Source organism: Perognathus longimembris, chromosome 22 (assembly GCF_023159225.1).
Source record: "Perognathus longimembris pacificus isolate PPM17 chromosome 22, ASM2315922v1, whole genome shotgun sequence".
Classification (NCBI taxonomy): Eukaryota; Metazoa; Chordata; class Mammalia; order Rodentia; family Heteromyidae; genus Perognathus; species Perognathus longimembris.
This window is the reverse complement of record NC_063182.1, coordinates 5,553,628-5,581,219: the sequence shown is the minus strand read 5'-3', so window position 1 is coordinate 5,581,219 and position 27,592 is coordinate 5,553,628. Positions and strand designations below refer to the sequence as shown.

General features: G+C 41.5%; 1 protein-coding gene across 1 annotated transcript in view; it reads left to right on the top strand.

The window, feature by feature from the left end:
- Arhgap26 (Rho GTPase activating protein 26) overlaps nt 1-27,592 on the top strand; it is a 395,353-nt gene that overhangs the window by 189,654 nt on the left and 178,107 nt on the right. Inside the window, exon 12 of the mRNA XM_048331455.1 lies at nt 13,535-13,571. Within this exon, the coding sequence (XP_048187412.1) occupies nt 13,535-13,571 (37 nt within the window). The remainder of the gene's footprint in view (nt 1-13,534; nt 13,572-27,592) is intronic.

Here is a 27,592-nt window from a genome sequence, read left to right as displayed (position 1 = left end):
ACTGGCTCTATCACTCCCATCCTTCAGACTCCAACAGTTCCTTCTTAAAAGCTTTGCCAAGTGTGGCCTATTGGCATCGCTGGGAAGGGATCTAGAAATTCGTGTTCATTATCGTGTTTTCTGGGAGGTATTTCGTAGACCTGAGGTGACTTGCTAGTAACTTCTGGGAAGTGTTATGAAAAGTCCCTAACTTTGCCCAGCCAGTAGGGCTTGGTGAGAAATGTGTCTGTCCCACAATTTTCAGCAGCACTGGCCGGCTCTGTCTGTTTGTGCTCACTGATTTGGGGAAGGATATTTTTGAGGCACCCTAAAGTGTCTCAAGCTGTTGGTGGTTTTCCTTTGGTGCCATCGTGTATTAATTGGAAGTTTGTAGAATTGTTATTATATTTAAATTGGGTGCTAATTTTGTTCTTACATAATGCGTGCACTGTTGCTGTGTTAATTACTGCTTAGCTGCTTTTAAGTTCTTTGTTAATAGCCAAGCTGTTTTTCCACTGGAAGGCAGGACTGGGTGGAGAAGTTGTATGAAGTTGTGGCTGAGTACAGACTGTAGTCTGTAGGATTCAGCCTGGTTCAGCAGTTGTTTGCCATGTAAGTTTTGCAAGGTTAATTAACCTATAGGATGCTATGACATAGCATTGGTAGGATAAAATTAAATAATTCGTGTACATGCTTAGTGTGGTACCTGATGCATAATCAGTTGTGAAAAGGTAAACAGTGGCCAGGTTGTTTGCATTATGGAATGAAGAATTTTTAAAACTCTTTGCCTTTCTCTTCCTTAATTAATTAGTGCTGGTTGGTATATTACAGTGCTAATGAGACTTTGAATCTCTCAAATCCCATTCCCATTCTTAGCTATTTATCCTATCAGAAGGAGGAACCTTCCCTCACCAGGGAACATTTTTGTTGTTTAAACAAAGAAGAGAAGGAAAGCGAATGATAGTGAAAGACAATCTCTATTGAATGCTCTGTGTGCTCTTAAGTTTGCATTCCGTTCTCTGTCTGCAATAGTCTATATCCATCATTCCATTTCATTCTCACATCCTAGGATGCTGGGGATATTAATATCCCCCCTTTATACTTGACAAGAACAAGGTCTAGCGATGTTAAGTGATGTGTGTATATAGTTAATAAATGGTAGAGCCAGACTTTGAACATGAGCAGTAAATTACTACAGATCGATTGCCATAAGCAGGAAGAGGATACAAAAAAAAAATGTGAGGTCTGCTTGTAAATTCCAGTACTTTGGAGACTGAGGAGGAAAGACCATGAGTTTGAGACTAACATAGGTTATATCTTGAGTTCCAAGCCAGTTTGGAGTACATATGAAAACCCAACTACAAAACAACCCCAAAGCACAAGCTGTAGTGATGGTAGACCCTTTATGTCTCAGCAATAAGGAACAGGATAAATACACAATAATGTATATCCAGCTTGTGAAATGCTTTAAGAAGTTGACCAGTAGCTTCATTCACAATGTCTCTCTTGTCCAGTATTAGGGGAGCCTCCAGGTGGGAGAGGCTTAGGTATCCCTGACTACATAGAAGAGACTGCAGGAATCAGAGTTTGGGGTGAGTTCAGGTAAAATAGTACCCTTTAGACAGGAAAAGCAGCCTTAGAGAACTTTTCCTATGAGCTTGTTTATCTAATGTCTTCATTACTGTACTTTCTGAAGTAAAGCATGGCGTGGACAAGTGCAAAAAACAGCTCTGTGTCAAAGGAAACGTTAGATTGCTGTTTAATTATTGTTTTACTTATGCCCTTAATTTACATGTTTAAAAAGAAGTGCCTCTGTGCTTTCTCAGTATGGTTTAGGTAATGGTAATAAATGTTACCCATAGAAAAATTCTGGGAATCTGAATGACTCTGTGTATTTTTCTCCTAATTCTCTAGGGACATGTAAATTGAATTGGCTCAGCAGTGAAGAGAATTTGTTGCAAAATCACATCTTAGTACAGAGGAAGCATATGAAGGCTTTCTGTACTGTCTGTTGATTTATTAAATTGTACTCCATTGTAGCTTCTGGGTAAGGACTCACAGAGTTGAGATTCCTTGTGATTTATATCAAAGATCCACTTTCCTGTCCTGGTGATTATCTTCAGATTGGAGCTCTGTGGTTCAGAGAGAACATGGAGTGTTACCTCCAGGTTAGCTGCCAGCTTGGTTACATGAGTTAGTGGTGGATGCTTCTGGCTGGACTCTGAAGGCCATTACCAGTGTCTGACACAAGGCAAGTTGTTTCAGTGACTCACTTGCTTTAGCTGCCCCAAGCTAGCTCACCACCACCACCACCACCACCATCAACACCATCAACATCATTAACACCAGCATGGCCACAACCACCACTCAGTGCCTTATTGATTATATAGTTAGGAATGAAGTGCCGAGAGACAGACTGTGGGAGTTCCTACATGGACTCTTCTCATTCCAGCTGCTTTACCCAGGGCAAGTGACCTCACCTCTCCACTGCCTTGGTTTCTCATCTGTATGATAGGAAAGATAAGGGTGGTATGAGGACTGAACAAAAAGTCTATAGGATGCTTGACATGGTGCTTGAACAAATAATGGGCCTCCATTTCCATATCTGCAAAAGGAAAATCTAATCTATGTAGCATTCAAAGGATTAGACGTTGTCACGGGGAGTGCTTGCCAAGTACTTGGTAAACGCAGCCATTCTTACGTAGAGCTATTCCTGTAGTGCCACATCTGGCCTTTGCAGTAGGGAGGCTGCCTCTTACCCTGGGACTTCCTTGTTGGGCCATGTGGTCACATAGTTCTGGAAGCATGGCTTATTTGCTTCACCTCAAAACTCAATCTTTGGGGCTCATTTATAGAAAGTAGACATAGATTAATGGTCTGGCCTCACAGGATTGGGCAGCTTATGTTTCTGGTGCTATTGGCTCATTGATCACACCTCTCCAATTCAGTGAAAGCTTGGGTGTTTGAGGCAGATGTCCCCTGAGACTCAGGAAGCCTTGAAGGAAAGTCATTTGGCATGAGTTCACCTCCTAATTAAGGAGGGCTGGAAGCCCTGCAATTTACTATTCCTGCTGGGTTTCCCCATTTTTAAATAGGAACAAGTTTTGCTTGGATAGAATGTTTCAGTTTGTAGGAAAATGCAGTGATCAAGGATGGCTGAAAAAATAACTTGCCTCTCCACTACACAACATTCCAAAGTTATGCAAGACCAGTTGTCATGGGTCCTGGCTGTTACCTAGCTATGCATTTCAGTGACAGGACATAAAGTCTTGCTTTCCTTTTTCTGTCTTCATCTCTTACCCTTCTCTGCTTTGCAGAGCTTGTCAACCATGTTGTTCTTTCTCCTTCCATATGCAATTGTTTTTTCCCATCTCAGGGACCTGCTGGACATTGGCACCTAGGTCTTCACAAGGAAATACCCTTTCCTTATTAAGAAGTCCTGAAAATACTACCTCTTTAGAGAAGTTTTTCCTCACATCAGACTCATTTGCAACCTTTTCTCTTTTCTCCATTGGACTTAGGGATTAAATAAGTAATATTTATGAATTTATTTATTTCTCTTTTCTCTACCAGTGAGAAAGTTCCTTGAGACTAGTTCATAGCTATCCTGTCCAGCTGTATCCTCAGCACCCAAAACATTCCCTGCTTTTTATAGGCACTCAGTAAATGTTTGTTAAATATACACATAAACAGTCAAGTGCCAGGAGCTCATACCTGTAATCCAAGCTACTCAGGAGACTTAAGATCTGAGGATCACAGTTTGAAGCCAGCCCAGGCAGAAAAGTCTATGAGACTCTACCTCCAATTAACCACCAAAGAAGCTGGAAGTGGAACGGTGTTGGGAGTAGTGAAGTGGTAGCCTTGAGCAAAATATCCAGGGATAGCACCTAGGCTCTGAGTTCAAGTCCCAGGAGATACACATGCACGTACATATGGGTCTCTCTATATAAATATATTTATGTAATATATAATATATAACAACACATATAGGTAGATAGATATGCATATAGATAGATAGATATCATATGTGCAAACAAATTGTAAATAACCTTAAGAATTTTATAAGTCTTCAAGACTTACAAAAGAAAATGGCATAATTTCATATGGTACATTATTAATAAAGATAATGATAAACCATTTATTTCCATAACTTAGAATCCATTTCATTTAGCATCATCTTATGTGTTCATATGTATATAGCAATTGAGCTATTGTACATCTGCCAGGATTTTCCTAGACATGTACTAATTATTACCAATGAGGGAAACCATAGAGTATATTTCTTTGAGTCTGGCTCACTTCACTTAGTATGATTTTTTTTCCCCAAGTCTTTCCATTTCCTTACAAATGGGGCAGTGTCATTCTTTCTTTTTTTTATTTTTATTTTTATTTTTTTTTTAAATTTTTTTATTATTAATTGAACATAAATTTTTTTTTACAAGGTGTTGTGCAAAGAGGGTGCAGTTACATAGTAGGGCAGTGTGTACATTTCTTGTGATACCTTACAACCTGTTTTTCCATCCCTTGTCTAGGTCAGGTAGACCCATATGCAATATACAATGTATCAAGCACATATACAGTGTTCACAGACTTGGTCTCTACTGTCTCTCCGTCTCCCTTTGTTAACAGTCATATATCAGGGAGATCATGCCCCTTTGTTTTCTGTGTTCTAGGCTTGTCTCACTCAACATTATTTGTTCGAGTTCTGACCATTTCCCAGCGAATAACAATATTTCACCATTCCTAATCGCTATGTAGTATTCCATTGTGTATAAGTACCATATTTTTTGGATCCATTCGTCTGTGGAGGGGCATCTGGGTTGTTTCCAAATTTTGGCTATTATGAATTGTGCCGCGATAAACATGGAAGTACAAATGTCCTTTTGATATCTTGGGTTTTGCTGTTTAGGATAGATGCCTAGGAGTGGTATGGCTGGGTCATAGGGTAGGACTATATTGAGCTTTTTGAGAAACCTCCATACTGTTCTCCAAAGTGGTTGTACTAATTTGCACTCCCACCAACAATGGAGAAGGGTTCCTTTTTCCCCACAGCCCCTCCAGCATTTGTTGTTTCCTGAGTTCAGAGTATAGGCCATTCTAACTGGGGTGAGGTGGTATCTCAGGGTTGTTTTTATTTGCATTTCCTTTACTAGCAGGGATGTTGAGCATTTCCTCATGTGTTTCTTTGCCATTTTTATCTCTTCTCTTGTGAAGTCTCTCTTTAGCTCTTTTGCCCATTTCCTAATAGGTTTATTGGGCTTGGAGGGGCTTAATTTTTTGAGTTCTCTGTAGATGACAGATATCAGGCCTTTGTCTGTTGCTGTGCTGGTAAATATCCTTTCCCATATCGTTGGCTGTCTTTCTATTTTGGTGGCTATGACCTTAGCTGTGCAGAAACTTTTTAATTTTTAGTAGTCCCATTTGTTGAGTCTCTCCCCTATTTGTTGTGCCCCTGGGACTCTATTCAGGAAGTTCCTTCCTGTGCCTATAAGTTCTAGTGTCTTTCCTACTCTGTCCTTCAGTAGTTTCAAGGACTCAGGTCTGATATTGAGGTCCTTGATCCATTTTGAGTTGATCTTGGTGCATGGTGATAGGCTTGGGTCTACTTTGAGTTTTCTGCATATGGCTGCCCAGTTCTCCCAGCACCAGTAGTTGAAGAGGCTATGTTTATTCCACTGTATGTCTTTAGCTCCTTTGTTGAATATCAGTTGGCTGTAAGAGTGCGGTTTTATTTCTGGGTCTTCAATTCTAATCCACTGGTCTTCCGATCTGTTTTTATACCAATACCATGCTGTTTTTGTTATGATGGCCTTGTAGTAGAGCTTGAAGTCTGGTATGGTGATACCTCCTGCACTATGTTTTTTGCCTAGAATTGCTTTGGCTATTCTAGGTTTTTTGCTGTTCCATATGAATTTATGGATTGGTTTCTCTATTTCAGTGAAGAATGTGGCTGGGATTTTGATAGGTATTGCATTGAATTTGTATAACAATTTGGGCAATATGGCCATTTTCACTATATTGATTCTGCCTACCCATGAGCATGGGAGGTCTTTCCATCTCCTTGTGTCTTCTTTGATTTCCCTTATTAGATTTTTGTAGTTTTCATTGAATAGGTCTGTCACGTCCTTGGTTAAGTTGATCCCTAGGTACTTTATTCTTTTTTTGGCTACTGTAAATGGAATTGTTTCCATAATTTCCTTTTCTGTTTGTCTATTGCTGGTGTACAGAAAAGCTGCTGACTTTTGTGGATTGATTTTGTATCCTGCTACTTTGCCAAATTGGTTTATTAGATGTAGGAGTTTGGGTACTGAGTTTTTTGGGTCCTTGAGATATAAGATCATGTCGTCTGCGAATAGGGATAACTTGATTTCTTCCTTGCCGATGTGGATCCCTTTGATGTCCTCCTCTTGCCTTATTGCTATGGCTAGGGATTCCAGCACTATGTTGAACAGAAGTGGGGAGAGTGGGCATCCTTGTCTTGTTCCTGTGTTTAGGGGGAATGATTTAAGTTTCTCTCCATTTAATATGATATTAGCAGTTGGTCTGTTGTATATGGCTTTTATTGTTTTGAGGAATGTTCCATCTATTCCTGTTCTCTCCAAAGCTTTTAATAGGTATGGATGTTGTATTTTGTCAAAGGCTTTTTGGGCATCGACTGAGATAACAATGTGATTCTTGATTTTAGTTCTGTTTATGTGGTGAATTACATTAATTGATTTACGGATGTTGAACCATCCTTGTGACTGAGGGATGAAGCCTACTTGGTCATGATGTATGATATTCTTGATCATTTTCTGGATCCTGTTAGCTAATATTTTATTGAGGAGCTTTGCATCTGTGTTCATTAGTGATATTGGTCTGTAGTTCTCTTTTTTTGTTGGATCTTTGCCTGGTTTAGGGATGAGTATGATATTAGCTTCGTAGAATGAGTTTGGGATTTCTCCCTCCATTTCTATTTCGCGCAAGAGTTTGAGGAGTATTGGTATTAGCTCATCACTAAAGGTTTTATAGAATTCATTGGTGAATCCATCTGGGCCTGGGCTTTTCTTAGTAGCGAGGTTCTTGATTACCTCTTGTATCTCACCGTAAGTTATTGGTTTATTTAGTTGACTTATTTCTTCTTGGTTCAGTTTGGGCAGTTTGTACTTCTCTAAGAATTGATCCATTTCTGTAAAATTATTGTTTTTTGCTGAGTAGAGGTTTTGGAAATAGCTCCTTATGATTGTTTGAATATCGTGTGTACTTGTTGTAATTTTTCCTGTGGAGTCCCTGATTTTACGAATATGAGTCTCTTCTCTTCTTTTTTTTGTGAGTCTTGCAAGGGGTCTGTCAATTTTGTTTATTTTCTCAAAGAACCAGCTTTTAGTCTTATTTATTTGTTGAATGGTCTTTCTATTTTCAATCAGATTTATCTCTTCTTTAATCTTTGTGATCTCTCCCCTCCTAGTCGTTTTAGATTCTGTCATTTCTTGTTTCTCCAGTTGTTTTAGTTTCGTAGTGAGGGTATTCACCTGCTCTGCTTCCATTCTTTTAATGTGGGTGCTGAGTGCGATGATCTTGCCCCTCAGTACTGCCTTAGCTGTGTCCCATAGGTTTCTTTGTGATGTGTTTTCTTTGTCATTGTGGCTTATGAATTCGTTGATTTCATCTTTAATTTGATCTGTGGCCCAAGTGTTGGATAGCAGCGTGGGGTTTAGCCTCCAAGAGTGTGTATAGGCTCTGTGGTATCCTTTGTTGTTGAGGGTTACCTTTAATCCACTGTGATCAGATATAATACATGGGATGATGTCAATACTTTTGTATTTGCTGAGGTTCTTTGTGTGGGCTATGACGTGGTCTATTTTGGAATATGATCCATGGGCTGCTGAAAAGAAGGTGTATTGGGTCTCTGTAGGGTGGAAGGTTCTATATAGGTCTGTTAGATCCATTTGGGAAATGGTGTTATTTAGGTCCTCAGCTCCCTTACTAATCCTCTGGGTGTTGGATCTGTCTCTTGGAGAGAGAGGAGTATTAAAGTCACCCACTATGATTGTGTTTGCATCTATCTTGCTCTGTAATTCTGTGAGAATTTGCTTGACATATGTCGGGCCTCTTTTGTTCGGTGAGTATACATTTATCACCGTGATGTCTTGATTCTGGATTTTTCCTTGTATTAATATGTAGAGTCCTTCTTTGTCTTTTTGAGTGGACTTTAAAGAGAAGTCCAGCTTGTCTGAGATCAGAATGGCTACACCTGCCGTTTTGGTGGGTGCATTTGCTTGGTAGATCTTGCTCCATCCTTTCATTCGAAGCCTGTTTTTGTCCCTTGCTGTAAGGTGGGTCTCTTGTAGACAGCAGATGTCAACTTTTTGTTTGCGGATCCATTCTGCCAGTCTGCTCCTCTTAATCGGGGAGTTTAAGCCATTTATATTTAAAGAGATCAAGGATAAGGGTGTTTTTTCTCCTTCCATTTTCTTGTTGGGCTGTTTTTTCCTGTTTGTTTTTTCCTTCTTGTCTTTAGTGAGCTGGTCTTTCTGCTGGACTTTGGCTATTGAAGTTTCTTTCTGATTCTGTCTGTGTGTCTTTTACAATCTCTGTTGGGTGGGCTTCCCCTCTTAATATTCGCTGTAGGGCTGGTTTTTTATTCACATACTCCTTTAGCTCCTCTTTGGTGTGGAAAGATCTGGTTCTCCCTTCGAATGTGAACTCCAGTTTCGCTGGATATTTGATCCGAGGTTGTAAATTGTTATTCTGAAGTACTTGGATGGTGTTCTTCCACTCACTTCGAGCTTGGTAAGTTTGTGTGGATAAGTCGGATGTTATTCGAATCCTCTTCCCATTGAAAAAAGTTTCCTTCTTCGCTTTGGCTGAATTCAGAATTTGCTCTTTAATCTTGAGGTCTGTAGTCTTGAATATTATGTGCCTTGGGGTGGTTTTCCTGGGGTCTGGCCTGCCAGGTGTCCTATAGGCTTCGGTTACCTGGATGGGGTCCCCTGTGAGATTGGGGAAGTTTTCTGCAATAACTTTATTGAGAACATGATTAAGCCCTCTGCTCTGATATTCGGCTCCTTCTTCTATTCCAATTATGCGCAGATTATATCTCTTGTCTTTGTCCATTAGTTCCTGGATTAATCTTCCCTGAAGCTTCACCTTTTCTTGGAGTGTGGTCATTTTCTGGTTGTTGTCAGCTGCTTCATCGTCCAGGCGAGAGATTCTGGATTCCATATGGTCAACTCTTTGTGTTATGGTTTCAATTGCGGAGTTTATGGATGTCAGAGAGCTATTCATGGTTGTCATATCAGCTCTGATCGTGGAAATTTCTTCCTTTAAAGAGTTGTATTTTAAATCTATTTTTTCATGCATTTCAATTCTCAGGGTGTGGAGATTTTCTTTAAAGGCGGCTTGCATTGTATCCATTTTTGCTTCCATTTCTTTAAACGAGGCTTGCATTGTATCCAGTTTTGCTTCCATTTCTTTCTTGGCTTCCTGGGTGTCCTTCCAGATTTCTGCTCTAAACTCCTGGAATTGTTTTCTGATTTCATTTCTGACGGTTTCGATCATTCCTGTTAACATGTCCTCATTTGCTTTTTTATTCTCCATCTCCTCTCCAGTCGTGCTGCTTTTTGGAGCTGGCGAGTTGGCTTGTCCTTTGATGAACTGAGTTATGTTTCTTTGTGATTTGCGCATCTGGAAGTCTGTGTAGATCTTCCCTCCCTTCTGTGTAGGCGTGTCTACGGCAGCAGGTGCCTGTCGCTGTGGCCCCGCCCACCAGTGCAGGGCACGCCTACCAGGGCGGGCGCTTTTGCCGGGGCCCTGCCCTCCTCTGCACTGTGAGTCCCCTACAACAGGCACTTTAGCGGGGTCTGCCTCCCAGAGCGAGCCCTGGGTTGTTGGGTTGTGCTTGCGCCCTCCCACGAGTCCGTTGCGGGGGGAGGCAGTATGTGTGGGGCCCAGTGGGATCGACTGTCCCAGTGTGGCTTGGCACCCTCAGACCTCGCCTCCGCTGGGAGGAGGGGGGACGAGATCAGGCCCAGGTGACCCTGCTGGGCTGGTATTGCCCACCAGCGCCTGTGATTTTAGTTGTAAGAGTCCGCAAGGTCCAGGCGCCTCGGGTGGGGCTTGCCCTGCCGGCTGTCCCCCGGCCCCTGTTGGGAAGGGGACGGGGCTGGTTCTGCCAGTTCAGGAACCTGTGGGGGCTTGGGGCTGTTCCGCCCTTCCCCTGCTAGACTGGCTTCCCAGCGCCTGATGGGAGCTTCCCGCCTGATTTGGGGGTCCTTTGTTCCCACGGGAGTGGGGAGGGGGAGGGAGGGAGATCTGACTTCTTTGTCGGGCTTGGGTCTCCTGTTGGGGGAGGGGATTATGGGGGACTCACTTTTGCTGCTTTGTGTGTGTGTCCCCCGCAGCCGTTGGCCCTTCAGGGGTTGGCGAAGTGTCGTGGTGGCTTCCCCCGTTCCCTCTTTCTGCCGCGCTGGGTTCCCTTGTCCGAATCCGGTGTGGACCCGAACTTCTCGTTGCTGCCGGTGTGCTTCTTAGTCCGCACCCTGCCTTGTGTCCGTGGGGTCTCCCGCTATGTGGATTCTGCGCTCCTGGCAACCTGTCTGCCGATCGCCGGGTTCCCCTTTCCCAGCCTGACCCTGTTTGGGCCATGGTCGGCTGGTGGGGGGAGGGTGCCCCGGTGAATCTCCGGCTCCGTGTAGGTTTTCGGTTCTTCTTTTTTGCTCCTTTTTGTTTTCCTGCGTTTCTCCACTGCTTCTGGATGCTGGTTTTGCTGGGTTCTTGGTGGGTTGTTGGGTGTTGGAGTTCCCAGCTCGCTATTCAGTTGGTGCGAGTTGGGGTGCCTCCCTATTCTTGCGGCGCCATCTTTTCCTCACTAACAGTCTTTTAAACTACTCTAAAACAAACTCAAGGGAAGGGACAGAATCTTCACCCTTCAATTCTGAGTCAGTGGTCCTTTTGTCCTTCATTCTTTCTAATAGAAGCATAGAATCCATATGTATATGTACCACATTTTCTTGATCCATTCATCTACTGAGGAGCATCTGGGTTGGTTCCATAGTTTAGCAGTGGTAAATTGTGCTGCAATGAATATAGTTGTGCTGGTGGCTTTAGTGTGATCTTGCTTGTAATCTTTTGGGTAGATGCCCCAAAGCGGGGCTGCTGGTTTATAGGGAAGCTCTATGTTTAGCCTTTTGAGGAACCTCCATACTGCTTTCCAGAGTGGTTGAACAAGTTACACTCCCACCAACATTGTAATAGGGTTACCTTTTGGCCATATCCCCTCCAGTATCTTTTATTAGTTTTCTTGATAATGGACATTCTAACTGGAGTAAGGCGGAATCTCAATATTGTTTTGATTTACATTTCTTTTATGGCCAGTGATGTTGAGCACTTCTTCATGTGTCTCTTGGCTATTCTCATTTCCTCTTTAGTTTCTTCTTAGGTCTTTAGCCTATTTATTAAGGGGCCAATTGATCCTTTGAGGATTTGTTTTGGGGGAACTTAATTTTTTGAGTTCTATGTATATTTTGGATATGATGCCTTTGTTTGTTGTATGGCCAGTGAAGATCTTCCAAAGTCAATATATTCTCTTGTTTGCTAGCCACATAAGGAAAACCTGTAGAAGCAAGGGAAGGGCTGTTTGGTTGCTTGAAGTCTTAGCTTCTCTCCCAGCCTCCTTGGCATTCTTGACAGGTCTTATGGAGCCCCGTTTGCAAACACAATCAACTGTGTTCCCTCTGTTACACATAATAATTAGTACTGCTGCTGCCAGCCTCCACTTACACTTTGTGGTGGCTTTTGTTTGTCTCATTCTCCAAATTCTGTGATGGCTAAGTCTCTCTCCCCCCCCGCCCCCCGCCCCCCAGTAATTTAGGCCAAGCACTTGCACTAGATTTGTATTATTTTAGTACAAATTATATTTATATTCCTCTTGACCCAATCTCATTTCATCCTCTCAGTAGCCACAGGAGTGGTAGGCAGCATAACTATTATCACTTCCATTTTGTAGTAATTAAAGCTCAGCCAAATGAAGTGAACAGCGGTGAAATCCAGGCCAGAATCAAAGTCTTTGGACCCCTAATCTTTCAACTTGGAAGTACATGCACTGATGCCTGTCTTCAGATCACCCTCCTTAGGTACCACAACCCATTCCTTTGTCCTCATTCTTATGACCTTCGGAAAATGACCATGAAAAAAAATAATATAATGAGGTCATCTGTTGTGTTAAGAATTGAACATTTAACGGCCTGTTTGTGCAAATATTTCAACTTATAGATAAGGCAATAAAACCCAAGTGTAAGAAATTTAGCAAAGCAGGCAGGGTGAAGGCAAATTCATTTTCCAGGTTCTGACCACACATTCTCATCCATGTTTCATAAGCAAGTAAAAACATTGGGGTCTAGGAGTTCTCTTTTTGACATGCTTGGTTCCTTTAGGGGTTATGTTAAGTGATCCTCCCCTGGGGTGGCCACTAGTATCACTTAGAATATATGAATAAAGAGAGAAACTTAAGTTATGGTGACAGTTTCACCCTATGCCTTCCAAACCTTTAGAATCTTCCTTCAAAAAGGGACTTGGCATTATGATTTTCTTCTTTTCCTCAAGCAGATATTTCATCTTAATATTTAATGGTGACCGCATATTGTAGATAGATCGAATATGGCCATAGATTAAATCCAGCTCATTACTTCTTTCTGAATGCTCACTTTGGACTCCAGTTAGGCTGAATTGCTTTTCTCCCTCTAAATATAAAAAAAAAAATCCAAAGAGACTATTCTTATTGGTAAATTTATGTTTCAAAATGTTTTAATTATTATACTTTTAAAAATTTGGTCAAAATTATTTGTTGTCCCTCATTTTATAACTACTTTCATAATGTTGTTTTGCCTCTTAGCTTTCAAAGCCTAAAATATTCACTAGCCCTTTTTGTAGCTTGCTGATCCTTGCAGTATGCCATTTTCTATTTTATTGCAAGTCACGTGTTCTTTTACTATTTTGAGGCTTTTTTCCTTTTGTAATCTCTGCGAATTTTATGGGAGTTTAATGTAGATATTATGCATCTCCATATAACATTCAAATTTACAAAAGTATGTAGAGTAAGAATGGCCAGTATCTTTCTCCAATGTTAACACTTGACAGTTTATAATGTATCTTTGCACTGACTTTGCCCCTGACTTTGTGGGACTTTAGTTCCCCTCACTAAGCCTTAGGGTCTCCAGCTGTATAACAGTGATAATAACAGCTCCTAGCCAAGCAGGATTGCTGTGTAGATTATGTGAGATAATTCATGTGAACTGCTTTGTATGCACTTAAAGCTTAATGATCCGTAACTAATTTTAAATTCTCCCTTTTATTTATACATAGCAGTTTATTGCTTATTAGAAAAGATGGACTTTTTTTAATGATACAATTCCATATACGACTCTGGTACATGTATACATAAGACTTGTTAAGGTACATAACTGAGAAGCAAGTATCAAAGAGGTTTCTGTTTGCAGTAAAGAAATACTTGCATCTTGTGGTACAATGGATCATGGTATGAAATTCATACAAGTAAATTTCTATTTCTATTTTTCAGGTCTACAACTCAAACAAAGACAGTCAGAGTGAAGGGTGTAAGTATGATTGGATCATTTTCTTCAGTTGGTGTTGGGAGGGGCTTTGAGAAGTTGCTACTTGGGGGGTGAACCACCAGGAGGTGCTATGGGTACATTGGGGGTAAACCCCATTTCCCTTGTGAAATTGGAGACGTTTCTGCTTGACTCTCCTTCCCTGTCACTGATTTCAGAGGCCTCTCATATTTAAATAACCCCACTTTATAAAGCATTCTCATCTAGATTATCTCTCTTAATCCTAGAGCATCTGAAAGTGATATCACCAATCACCACTTAAAGTCAGTTTATCTATTGATACTTCATGCCCCAAGAGCTCTATGTTCTAGGAAAGCCAAAGTTGCCCTTGCCTCCTCCACACTCTGCCCAAAGGATTGGAGAGACAATGACTGTTGCGGGTGATTGCTTACTAACTCACTTTGCTTTGTGCTGTCTTTGAAAGGAAGCAGTGGAAATGGGAACTGTAATATTGTTCCTCTTTGTAGAAATGCCCCCTAGGCAGCATCTGTAGAAGATCTAGCACATTCCCCTGCTGCAGGATCTGAGCACTTGGTTAATCATAATTTTTAAGAACATGAGTAACCTTGTTTACCTTGTAGAGGCGATGAGACTATAATGAAAATCCTACTGACAAAGTGTTTGGACTGATTATCTCCTTGGTGCATAGGAGAGAAAAAAAAATAAAACAACACAAATTCCTTCCAGGTTGTTAATATAATACAAAGGAAATCCTGTCCCCTGGCTTCAGATTTACTTTGTAAAATACACTTGGAAAACTAATTCAAAGGTGGACCTAGTATGAATTTCAGTAGTGTTAGGAAAATTACCCACGTAGTGTCGCTTAAAATGGACAGAAGAGTGAGCTTTAAAATAAATAGATGATAGAGATTTTTCCTTCTTTCATTTTTCACCAAATATAGATCAGATTTTTCTTAGAAAATATAAACTCAGAGTACACAACATAAATTGCTAAGAAATCTGGAATTTTGGAATGGTTTGAGCAAGCTTCTGAAAGGAGAACTGTGTTGTTTTTTCCTCCTCAAAAATTAAACAAGGGAAAAGATTTAAAATATTGAAGGAAATAAAGTATCTCCCCTTGCACCCACTCCTGAGGTGAACTCTGGTGGTAGATATACCTTCAAGAAAACACACAGTGCAGCAGGGAAGGAATATGGAATGTTGCTATGTAGTTTACAGTAAGGAAAATAACTGAATTCACAGACTTGGAAATCCAGCCGCTGAGAAACAGTGGTAGGTACTATTTACAAGATGATAAAACTCTGGACTATTGGCAATACTTGACTCAGTCTTCTGATGATTCAACTTCCCAGGGAAGATACTTTCCAATTGGTCTAGCTTGGACTCACCTACCTTGATTGCCAGTTTCAGTAGTACTTCCTGAAATGTGAAGAGCATAGTTTCCCAAGAGAAAGTTGGGAAGCCATTAGGAAAAGAGGGATGAATGCCAAGCAGGCAGAACCAGCAGGTGCCTACAGTAGACGTCAGTGTGGGATAGACTGCTTCTGTAAGGACCAGAGACCTGCGAGAGATGATGCAATGTGTGTAAATGGAAGCAGAAGTGCACTCTAGCCTTTTAACCACACGAACCTGCTTCTCTCTCTGCCTACGTGCCAGCAGATTGGGGGATTATTTGGAATTATTCTGTTGGTATACATGCCAGTTGGTTCTGCCATTCCTGTAAGCATTTCTGAATTACATTTTAGAAACATTTAAAAATGACTATCATTTTTTCTCAAGTGCAAAAGATTTTTGTTCCAAACAACAACTACAAAAGCTCTCTGAAGCATTTGATTAAAAAAAAGCTGAACAATGTAGGTATTCAAAGGGGGACTGATCAGATAAATGATGGAATTGTATATAGCCTTTATAAAGAACAGAGATCTTAAAATACTTATAGACATATATTATTGATTGAAGTAGGCACTAGAACAATAAATGTGGTAGAATAAATTGTCTAATCTAGGTATTTGGTAGAAAAATATTTGGAAATATGCTTATCATCAAACTCTAAATGAAGATTGAGGGTAGATTATTGAGTTATTAGCCTACTAGTTGAACTATTTCTCAGAAGCGTTTTATTTTCTATAACTAACATGCAGTTTGTAGCAATAGTAACAGCTTTCTATGTCATAGGAATAGGGATTTATTGCATACATTAAAGCTCATTGGATATTTTTGACCAGTTTGGTAGATGAGGAAATTGTTGAGTAAGCTCAGGGGACAGAATTTTGTCTACATTTTTTTCTGGCCCCAAAGGCTCTACTGTTAAACATAGGGTACTATTTTACTTTTGTTAATAAAAGAACAATACAAAAGTTTCATTTTGGAAAATACAGACTCTTGTGCAATGTTTTACTTCTGGCAACCTATTATTTACAGATGGGGAGGTGTGCTTGCCTGGGGTGTCTCCTAGCCCTTTAATTGCTAATTCTTTACCTAGCCAGCAGTAAAGGGTGGGGTAAAAAGTATTGGCCACCTTCCATGAGTAGTTTAAGTGGGACTTATTTTTCTAGGCCTTTTGTTTATCCACTGATTTCTAGGCTAGCAAAAGTAGAATAGGGCTTTTGTTTCGTGTTGGTGCACTTTTTTTTGTTATTGTTTTTAAACATTAGGATGCCTCTTGTACATCATGCAATTTCTTACTGCATATGCAATTTCTTACCCAAGGATCCAACCCAGGGCTTTGGGTCTGCTTAGCCAGTGTTTTATCACTGAGTGACACCCTAACCCTGAAGTTGTACTTGTGGTGCCTATTTATTCTAGGAATTCCCAGTTTTACCCCATGCCCACCTATGTGACAGAGTTCATCTGTCACAGGTGGCACTATTGCCTAGAGTCTTAATTGTTCTGCAGCCTTCTTTCACTTCTGGTCACAATCTAAACTCCTGGAGGTTAGAAGCCAGTCTCAGAGGAACTTAGGAAGAGGGCAGTGCTCTTCACCAGATTCCAAATGTCTAGCATCTAAATCCCACATGTCTAGCATTTTGCTTTCTAGAACATATTTTGGGTGAGTTTAAATGCAAACATTTTATCACTGAGCCAGAATGTTCTGAAGGGACAGATCATTTCAGACACTTGTGGATTCCGCGCTTTCCTCTTGAAGTTTCCCCCAGGGCACAGTGCCTAAGGGGTATAAGACAGGGCCATGAATAATGTCTGTCAGCTGCTGGTATTTTCCAAATGGCTGAGTTGCCAAGGACAGAATGGCTGCAGATAAACACATGCACAGGTTTGTGCAGATCTCTCTTTTCTTCCTCGCTTTCTCTGTTCTCTGTTTTTATTTCAGGTAGAGAGGCTTAGTCATAGTCCCTGCTGCTGCCACATTATCACAGGTCCCTTGATCCATTACTTCTCTCTCTTATAGTTCATTTCTTTTATTCTCCCCTTTGATTCCTTTCCCCTACTTATATTGCTGACCTCCCCTAGAGGCCACTGTTGTAGTGTATACTTTTAAAGTGCATTGTAGAAAATGTGTGTCTTTTATCTGTCTGTGTTTTTAGGTTATATCAGTGGCTCTGTTTATGATCTTTCTTTCCCCACTCCCCCCAGGATTCTGTTAGGGGAAGGCATACAGATCTCTTTGTACTTTCTTTGTATCCCTATCTCTTTGATGGTTTCTGACGGAGGCCTGTTCCATAGCTTTTTGGAGAGATGTATATCATTTCCCCAGACCTCCAACTTGTCACCAGTCATTATGAACATCCCTGTACATGCCCTCTTGTGGAGGAATGTCTTCGGGTGCTGCTTGTCATGTTGCTGATGGTGCGTAGGGTTGAAGTGTTCTCACATTGCTCTCCAGAGTGGTTGGTCCAAAGTCCCCACAGCCATACATGAAAATCCCTCTATCTCTGTCAACAACCCTCACTGCTCTTTGGCCTTCTGATTTCTGGCCATTCGTATAGATAAAGTGATAACTCATTGTTGTCTCAGTTTGCATTTCTCTACTAATCAATAAGTGTGAGCAACTGTTCACATGCCTGTTAGTTTCCTAGGTTTCCGCATCTGTTGTGTGCCTGCCCATGTCCTTTGTCCATTTTCTATATCAATTACCATCCTTTTCTTGTTGATTTGTAAAGTTTTTTCTCTCTAGATATTAATCTTGTTAGTTTTGACATTGATCCTAGGATCTTATTCATGCTAGGCAAATGCTCTAAAACTGAGATATATCCCCCAGCTCAGCTTTAGATATTATAAATATATACCATCCTTCCATCTGCCTAATAGTGATCTACATAGTATCTTTAACTAAAGATTTGTACTTTTTATACTTTTATATGACCTATACAAATTTTTTGTCTTCTTGTATATGATTTTCAAGTAGTTTTTTGAAGGCCTTTTAGATTCATGTTGAAAAGACTTGCAACTGCCACTGTTACTTTATTTACAAGTGTGTCTTTCAGTGTATGTTTCTAATCTAGCTGATACCACCATTCTGTGTGATGTTTCATGAAGATTCATTCTTATTTATATCCATACAAGAGTTAGTTTTCCATGAATTTCTCCATTCTTATTCCCTCTTGATTAGTGGTGCCAGCTTTGTATATTAGATTTGTATATCTAAGTCTGCCCTCCTTCCCTCCCTCCCTCCCTCCCTCCCTCCCTCCCTTCTTTCCTTTTCTTTTTAATGTAGTAATAAGTTGCCAAACCTTAATATCTAGTAGATTAAGTCTCCTCCCCTTACTGTCCTTTTGAAAGGACTGGCTTAGCTATTTGTAGAGTATTATCCTTCCAGGAAAAATTTAATATGCTCCTCAAAAAAAAGAGAAAATTTCATTTAGTATTATGTTGAATCATGTAGATTAATTTTGGAGAAAATCAACACTTTTATAATAGTAAGTTATCTCCTCCAAAAAACTTTGAGTGTCTTTTCATTTGTTCAAGCCATTAGTGAGTGTCCTTTGGTTTTTTGGTTTTGTTTTGTTGTTGTACTGGTCCTGGAGCTTGAAGTTGGGGCTTGAGTGCTGTCCCTGAGCCTTTTCTTTTTTCTTTTTTTTTGGCCAGTCCTGGGCCTTGGACTCAGGGCCTGAGCACCATCCCTGGCTTCTTCCCGCTCAAGGCTAGCACTCTGCCACCTGAGCCACAGCGCCACTTCTGGCCGTTTTTCCATATATGTGGTGCTGAGGAATCGAACCAAGTGCTTCATGTGTAGGAGGCAAGCACTCTTGCCACTAGGCCATATTCCCAGCCCTCCCTGAGCCTTTTCTGCTCAAAGCTAACACTCTGCCACTTGAGTCACAGCTCTACTTCTGCTTTTTGGTGGTTAGTTGGGGATAAGAGTCTTATGGACTTTCCTGCCCTGGCTAGCTTTGAACCATGATCTTTGCCACCAATGCTCAGCTTGAGTTTTAGCTTTCTCTGTAGAGGTCTTAGAAGTTATTGGCTAGGCTGATCTCTGAATATGAAATTGAGAAATTAACCTGCTGGTTTTTGCCAGTCCTATGTACCTGTCGCCATGACCTCTCCTGCCAGTGGAGAACCTTCCCTGGTCGCTCCCGGACTGTGAAGAGTATGTATCAGTGACCCTGAACTCTCCCGGTGCTTATTCTCTCACCTCGTAGGAAATTGGGAAGGGAGGAAATGGGAATACAGATGGGGAAGAGGATGAATGTTTATTTCTTCCTTTTAACTTTCATTACTGAGGAAGTGACTACTTCCAGAGTCACCAAGACGTGTGCCCTTTACTATTGGAGGGTGGGACTCTGCACAGGGCAGAGCCCTGTCTTCTGTCTCCTCTGCCTTCTGGCTGCCTTTGCCATCTCCATGTTTGTTGCCTGTGGTCTTCATGTTTTGTTGCATACCCACCCCTGACTGATCTATCATTCCCCAAAGACTTTGAAAATTAGTTCACTCCCCTTTGAAATGAGCCAAGATCCTAAGTAGGAGGGAAAGTCAGAAAGTGGTTTGTTCATAGCCCCGGCTGTTGTTTCTCTGTAGCCTCATCTGAAGGACAGTTAGAAAATCAAGGATTCATCGGGAAGGATAGGCCAGTCGAGTGCAAGACCAAAGTTTTAAATGATTACTGCTAACTGACTACTCACACCTAAAATGATTAGTTAGCTTCAGAAATGCTCTTCTCCCTCTGCTTCCCTGCTGTTTGAAGGCTGAAGTCTGACAGATTGGGACAGAGAGGACCCAGTCTGTTAATCTGGTCTTCACGGCGTAACCTTCTTCAGTGCAGGAGTTAAGTCAAGCCCACAGGCTAATCAGCTTATGGTTAAAGGGGTATGTCTTCATGCGGTAGGCATGCCTCCTCCTGCCCATCAGGGCACAGCTCGTTGCTGGCCATCTGGCTTTTCAGGATGGCCTTTTAGTCGTTCACTCTACTTCTCACTCTTGTTAATAATCTCCTCTGCTTCCATCAGAACCTTGAACAATGAGGTTAAAGAAAGTTAAGTGCCCAGGTTTCCTGTGTGTCCTCAGTCAGTGGATGTTTCTGGTACTTTATTGCGTCAGGTGGCACTGAGCAGTGAGATTGCTTACAACTGGAGCTGATCTCTGCCCTTATGGAACAGTATATGATCTGCCATGGAGGCTCAGAGTGCTGGAAGACAGGCAGATGGCCCAGTCCCACTGTGTGGGTGTGTTTTATATTCATGGAGATGTACCCCAAGTGTAGACAGAATGCCCAGAGCTGATGAATTTGAGAGTGAACCCAGAAGGGGATTACATCTAGGCTAGAAAGTCTTAATACAACTTCCTTCCCTACCTTTCTACCCTCTTCATTCTTCCTATTTTGCTCCCCACCCCACTGTATCAGGGTTTGAACACGAGGCCTCCTTCTTGAATGTTCAGCTGGTATTCTACCACTTGATCCAGGCCTCTACCCCATCTTTGCTTTCAATCTAGTTTCCCCCTTCCCCAATCACTTGTAATGCTAAAGAACCCAATATTTGGCTTTCTACTTTATTATTCACATGGAAGGTGGTGGTGAAGAGCAATAACTAGACAAATGACTTTCTGTGGAGAGATGGAATTAGGATCTGGTTTTCTGTCGGATGCCATTGAATCCCTAAACCTCTATCTTTTTGTTGTTGGTAGTGGTGTTTTTAACATATGCTCTCACTATTCAATCCAGGCTGATCTTGAACCTGTCATCCTTCTGCCTCAACTTTTCAAGGAACTTCAGTCTTAAGGATGTTTATAAATGTGTTTTTTCAGCTGGGCACCCATGGCTCATGCTTGTCATCCTAGCTACTCAAGGGGCTGTGGATCTCAGGATTGTGGTTTGAAGCCAGCCTGGGTGAGAAAGGTCATGCGACTCTTATCTCCAATAAACCACCAAAAAGCTAGAATGGGAAATGTGCTAAGTGTCAGTTGTGAGTGAAAAAGCCAAGGTACAGCACCAGGCTCTGAGTTCAAGACCCATTGCTGGCGTGTGTGTGTGTATGTGTGTGTGTGTGTGTGTGTGTGTATGATATGTGTGCACACATATGTATATAGTTTTTTCTATTGCTGTAAAATAATACTAATATTGTGCAATATTAAGGACATGCTATAATGATTTTTAAAACTTCAGTAGAAGTAATCAGTGATCTCAGAGTTACTTCTTGCCTTTTTTCATGAAGTCTTATTGAGGGAAGTTAATATATGTATTTTGACTTAATTGGGATTATACTGAATATACTTGTGTTCATTCTTGTTTAAAATTTTTACAGCATGAAAATCGTATATCAGTATTATTTATATTGCTTACTTAATACTGTTACAGGATTCTATCTTAATTTATTGAGTCATTTTAAAATATCCTATCATTGGACATCAGTGTCCTTTCTAGACATTTACTGTTTTGAATAGCGTAGGCCTGTGCATCCTTGTACATGAGTCTTCTTGCATATCTGCTATGCTTCTCTTTGGCTGTATTGGGCCATGTGGATTGGAGAGAAGTGTGTCCGTTGGGGGCGCTGTGGGGCCAGTATAGTTAGCACGCAGGCCATGGAACCTGGAGATGTGCTCAGTTTCTCCGAGCTTCTGTTTCTCTTTTTGTAAAAATTGGGGGTTTGTATAACCCCTGCCTCACAAGCTCAGTGCTAGGATTAAGGTTTAGCACAGTATCTGTCATGTTGTTAGTGCCTAATTACTCTTGGTAATTATCTTTATGATCATCTAGCTATGCCAGTTATTCCCTCAAAACAAAAACAAAACAAAAAAGAAAAGGCTCACTGGGAAGGAGAGGATTGACAGCACAGCTTGAAAGGAGCAACGAGGAAGCTGAGGGGAAGTAGTCAAACTCCTGCCATTTTTCCATCTTGGTGCCTGTGACAGTTACATCATTTAATCCTGATTGCTGTATTTCTCAGTGTTAATATCACACAATCATTTTAAATTACCACTTTGACTTATTCATGTGAATATTTAATATGTATGGGATGCATGAATGCTTACTTACAAACCTCTGATTTTATAAAGGTTATTGTATAGCATAAGAGATAAGTCTTTTCAGTAAAGGATTAGAGAGTAAACAGTCATTTTGTGGAACTGGTCATCTCTATAGTTGTAGTGGGAAATGAGTGGTACAGATGTTTTCCAATAAAACTCTGTTAAACATTTTTGTGCATATATGAGGTGTTCAGGAGGGTATTATGATATTTCCATACATTCCATACATTGCACACAGATCAAATTGACCCCCTCTGTCAGTCTTCAGTCTTTCTCTTCCTTTGCCTCCTGCTTCCTGAAGCAATTTCAGCAGGTTTCCTTGTTCTCTTCTCATACAGTATTTAAGTACTTCAGTCACATTCACCCTCCTTCACTTATTGTTCTCCCTACTCCTCCCATTGGTTCCCACTCTCCAACCAAACCTGTTTTACATTCTTGTCATTCATTTTTTTTTCAATTGTATAATGACTATAAAACAGAACTTTCTAGAATGAGCAATGGTGATTTTGACCCATGGACTATAGTTTGTTAAATCTTCCTTTAACACAAAGCAATTTTTTGAGTTAAATTTTTTTATTTTTTTTATTGCTTATTGATTATATAACAAGATAACTTGCTATGTAACTCAAGCCTTGTAAGCCTCTTACCTTTAACTTCCAAGTGCTAGAATTACTGGCCTATTGTACTATGTTCATTATATATATACATATATTTTTAATCAAACCGAATTACAGAGAGGTTACAGTTTCACACATTAGGCACTGGATTTTTTTAAAAGACATTGCCCAAGACAGCTTGAGGTTTTGGCACAGGGAGTAGGAGTGGTATATGAATGGTTGCCATTTGCAGAAATGCTATTCAGACACAGCTAGGTTTACAAACTAGTGAGCAGGCTTAAAGAGATCATGGTGCATAGTGAACAGGCAGGCAGGGTGGCCGATAGCTTAACCCAGTCTGTCTGTCTGATTGCCAAGGTTTTTTTTTTTTTTTCTTTGCTGCTTTTGATAAGCATGGACTCTTTGCTCTGTTCTATTACCATCCTGTCCTGTGTAGCAACCCCAAGGGGCTGCAAGGAATGTTGTCAGCTAGCTACCCCTAACACCTGACCTGCCTGGTTCTTTGCTGCTCAGGAGCTATTTCATATTCTTTCTAAGTGAGCCTCGTTATTAGAAACAGTTGTAATTACTCACATACCTGTTCCCAGTGTGAGGCAAGCCAGGGCTACATGTTATAATGGCTCTAGATTCCCAGGCTCTCTTAACAAGCGTGGCCCATTGCCCTGACCCAGGATCCAGGAAAACAACAGAACTACTCTTTGTGTGGATTCTCTTACATTCACTCCAACACTTTAGGCCCTTATTCAGATCTAACTCCCTGATGATGTCTTATTAACGGTTGTCTTATTTTATGAGATCTAGACTGAGGACTAGGAGAAGAGATGGGCAGGAATAAGGCCATTGTTGCTATGGCTCTGTTTGCCCATTGTCATGCCTCTAATTCTTCATTCCCTTCATCTCTGTGTCTCTGCATCCCTTGATCTGTCAAATAGAAAAGAAGATTTATTCTGGGAGACCACAGGGAAAGCCTCCATGTGGGAGGGGTGTTGGAACGCTATTTAAAACGATTTCTAAAGCCTTCAGCCTTCATTACCAGAGGTCCACATTTCATGAAAGTAACAGAGAGCAGAAAGGATATTTGTTCCCTTTTGATTTCAGTCACCTTCGGCCTTTCGCTGTCAGAACACCCACATATGAGAGGCAGAAGGAGACAGCCACTGGTAACCAGGATCCCTTTGGGATCAGAGCCATCTCAGCACTGCCAGGTCTCCCTTGGTGGGTGGCTTATAAATAGAATATTTCCCCTTTTAAACCTGAGAAGGATGGAGGCATTAATGGGCATGGCCGTCTGGCCTCTTGTGCACTGGTCCACGAGGCAGTCAGCTGAGCACACCTTCCCCTCCAGCTTTCCATCCCTGCCTGCCAGGACTGAGCTGATGGAGACACATGCTTGCTTGCTGTACTTCCAGCCCCCAGTCCCCCCCCTCCCCCTCCCCCCCTGCACATTTCTTAGCCCTTTTTCTTTTCCCTCCTTTGCCATGTAGGTTCCTGTGGCCATCACTTTCATCTTCCAAGCCTCAGCAAGAGGGTGTCATTCTAACTCTTCCATTTTTGTGAGGAGTTGTGTGTGCAACCCAGTTGCTGTGGCTGCTTTAAGCTCAAATTATATTTAGTTGAACAGTGACACCTGGGCTCTAGAATGGTCTGGCCGGGGGCAGAGGCTGGAGAGAGGGGAAACATTTCTCAGAGGCTTTATAATGTGGCTTCCCAGTTGTTTTATGTGGGAAGATTGTGCCCCTCAAGGATAGGATGAGTAATGGTGGTGCTCCTTGAGTTTGCCTGGAAAATCAGAAGCTTTTCTGCTTGTCTGCAAAGATACCTAACAAGTTGACTCTCTTAGCCTTAGATTGACAGAAACAGCCAGTGTGTGACTTTACCTTGGCCCGATACCCCTCTTTCCCTTATGACATGGGCTCTGTACTGACAGCAGACTACATCCTGGACAGGTGTGAGTCACCCCTTGGTGTTCTAGGTTGGGCTGTAGCCAGGCAACAGTGAGCAGGTCCCTAGCTGTTGCTTAACTCTTTATGCTCTGTTAGTTTGTGAGACAGAGACTGATGGCTGTCCATTGCCACCCAGTGAAGGCTTTCAGTTGTAATCGTTGAGATTTAGTACTATTCATTAGTGTGCTCAGTGTCTGATATACATAGCACCACTTGAAGGCATACTTTTTATGAAGCTGTCTGCCATACCTTACCCAGCTGCTGAAGCTTTGCTTCTTTACAGCTCTTCAGTTTTGGGGTGTTAGGTTGGACTGGGAGATAGCAGATGTTGAGCATCACAGGAAGTACTTCTCCCAGCCAGATGCACAGCACTCAGCTTAGCTTCTGCTACTCAAGAACCCACAGGCTGTCACCTTTGGCCGCCTGGCTCTTGCTGAGAACTGGGACAGCCTTTTCAGCTATTCCAGAACCTCCCAACTCAGGTGGAGGGCTGAGAGGGTTATTTCAGGTCAGGAAGCATTTCATCTCTTTTCCTGCTACTGCCTTACTTTCTTTCCTGTTTTGGCTCTTTGAATTATTTTTTTTCCTCTGTGTTTCTCCTTAGCAACTATGGGAAAGAAAGTGTGTGCTTGCGTGTCTGGTAGCTTGGGAGGAACATTCTGGTGGTAGTGTTGGTGCTGGAGGTCAGGGCGTGAAGGTGATCCAGGCAGGGCTGCTTGTCTCACGCTTTCCACAGCAGGGCCCTCAGCCAGCTGCACCCCACTTCAGGCTCCTGGCCTGTGGAGACCTTTTAACCTATTGGTTCTTGATGTCTCAGTTCATTAAAGTAAGAATTGTACTTGCCCATTCGGGAGGTAACTACTGAAATGTCATCATGAGCAAAGGAGCTAAGTCTCTGCTCTTCTGGAACCTATACTGTTACTTAAAAAAAAACTTTAAATTTGCTTATGCTAAAAAGTACTATAAAAATAACATTTTTAAGTGTTTAAATTTTGTATATACTGATACATAAAAGTCGTCCATATTGTTGGGATAGCGTGATGCTTTGGTACAAGTTTCCACTGTGCAGTGTGGAGCTTACACTGTGGAGAGAGATGGACACCGGCAGTGTATGACTAGCACAAGGGGTAATGGTAGGTGGTGAGAAATACTATAAAGAAATAAGAGGGTGCTGGGAATATGGCCAAGTGGCAAGAGCGCTCGCCTCCTATACATGAAGCCCTGGGTTCGATTCCTCAGCACCACATATATAGAAAACGGTCAGAAGTGGCGCTGTGGCTCAAGTGGCAGAGTGCTAGCCTTGAGCAAAAAGAAGCCAGGGACAGTGCTTAGACCCTGAGTTCAAGGCCCAAGACAGAAAGTAAGAAAGAAAGAAAGAAAGGAAGGAAGGAAGGAAGGAAAGAAGGAAGGAAGGAAGGAGGGAGAGCAAATGGCTAGAGAATTAGTTAGTTCAGGTAGCTGGAGCAAGGAAGGCCTCTTTAATGTGGTGATTGATGTATGAGAAGAAACCTGAAAGAAGTGAACAGATGAATATGGATGGCAGAAGGACCAGCATGGGCAAAGGCCCTGAGGTGGCAGGAGGAGCTAGTTCTATTCCAGGACTATTAGGAAGAATCATTGTGACTCATGGAAGAAAGCCTGGAGAGTGACCTAGTAGATTAGAACTAGATCATATGAGGTCAGTAATAAGATTGTGTTCTTAGTTCTATGAGGAATAACTGTAGAGGAATGACATGAGCTGACTATGCCTTTAAAAGATGATTCTGGCTGCTGGTGAAAAGCAAGCTCTCTAGGGCTTGAAAAGAGAAGCAACTCAGAGGTTATCGCAGCTGTCCAGGGAAAGGATGGTGTACACTTGTGTCTGGGCATGTCTGATGAGTGGTAGTTGGATTCTAGATAAATTTTTAATTTTTACTGACAGGATTGCTAATGGAGCACAAGTGGGGTGAGAGTTAGAGATGTGCCCTAAGGGCAGGCAAGGAATCAAACATGACTAGAGGAATGAGACGGCTGGTAGGATATGGTACTCTCCATCTTGTCCTTTCAACCAGGTTCAATATGGCGCCTACCCTCTCATATGTGTTATTTGCTTCCTGTTTCTCCAAGTGCTGTTCTCAAATCCCAGCCAGTAGGTACTAAAGCATACGCACTGGGAGAGGGCTAGAGATTTACATTGTAAAGATTACACCTTGTTTCTTTTGTCCCATGGAGTTGAGAAATGCTATTAAGATAGAAAAGGGATCTAGAAAACTGGATTCCTATTACCTTTCTGACTGCTGGCAAAATTCTGCAAAAAGGTAGAAGAGAATGCACTCCAGAATTAGATTGAATAAGAGCCCTGCTTCTCTACTGATTAGCACCATGGTTTTATAGCAGCTCCTCAATTTAACTGAGCCTAGGGTTCCATCTTCAAACAATAGATGAGGAGGAGAAGGAGGAAGAAGAGGAGGAGGAGGAGGAGGAAGATGAGAAGGATAAGATGATGCTTTTAAGTGCATAGCTCAGAGCAATATAATCAGTGTCCGTGTTAGTTACTATTAGTAGTATTACCACTTAACATCATGAGCCTGGATTTTCTCATTGTAAAAACTTAGCAGAGACACTCAAAAAATCAAATAAGTGCAGCTTATTAACTTAGTTTGTAAACTGTAATGTATTATCCCTCATTATACTCATTAGTGTGAAAACACAGCACGAAGCTATTACTAAGACAAGTAGCAACGTTTACCCCATGGGCTTATCATAAGAATCACATGAAATTGGGTATGAAAGCTATTTTATAAACTAGAAAGCTAGATTGAAATATAAGGTTGTAAATATATCTTAACCTCAGTAATACTCCAAGTTGCAAGTATTTATTGAGCATCACGTAAGTCATAGTTGTTGTATATTTCCTTTGATTCTCATGACAGCCTTGGGGAATTGCCCCCACTATACAGATGAGGTTGGCTTCTAACCCCATACCAGGTACATCTTCAGCCAGAAGTGGCAGAGATAGGATTGTAATCCAGATATGTGTGGGTTTTAAGATCACCATTCTTTTTGTGCTACGTATCCCTCTGCCTGT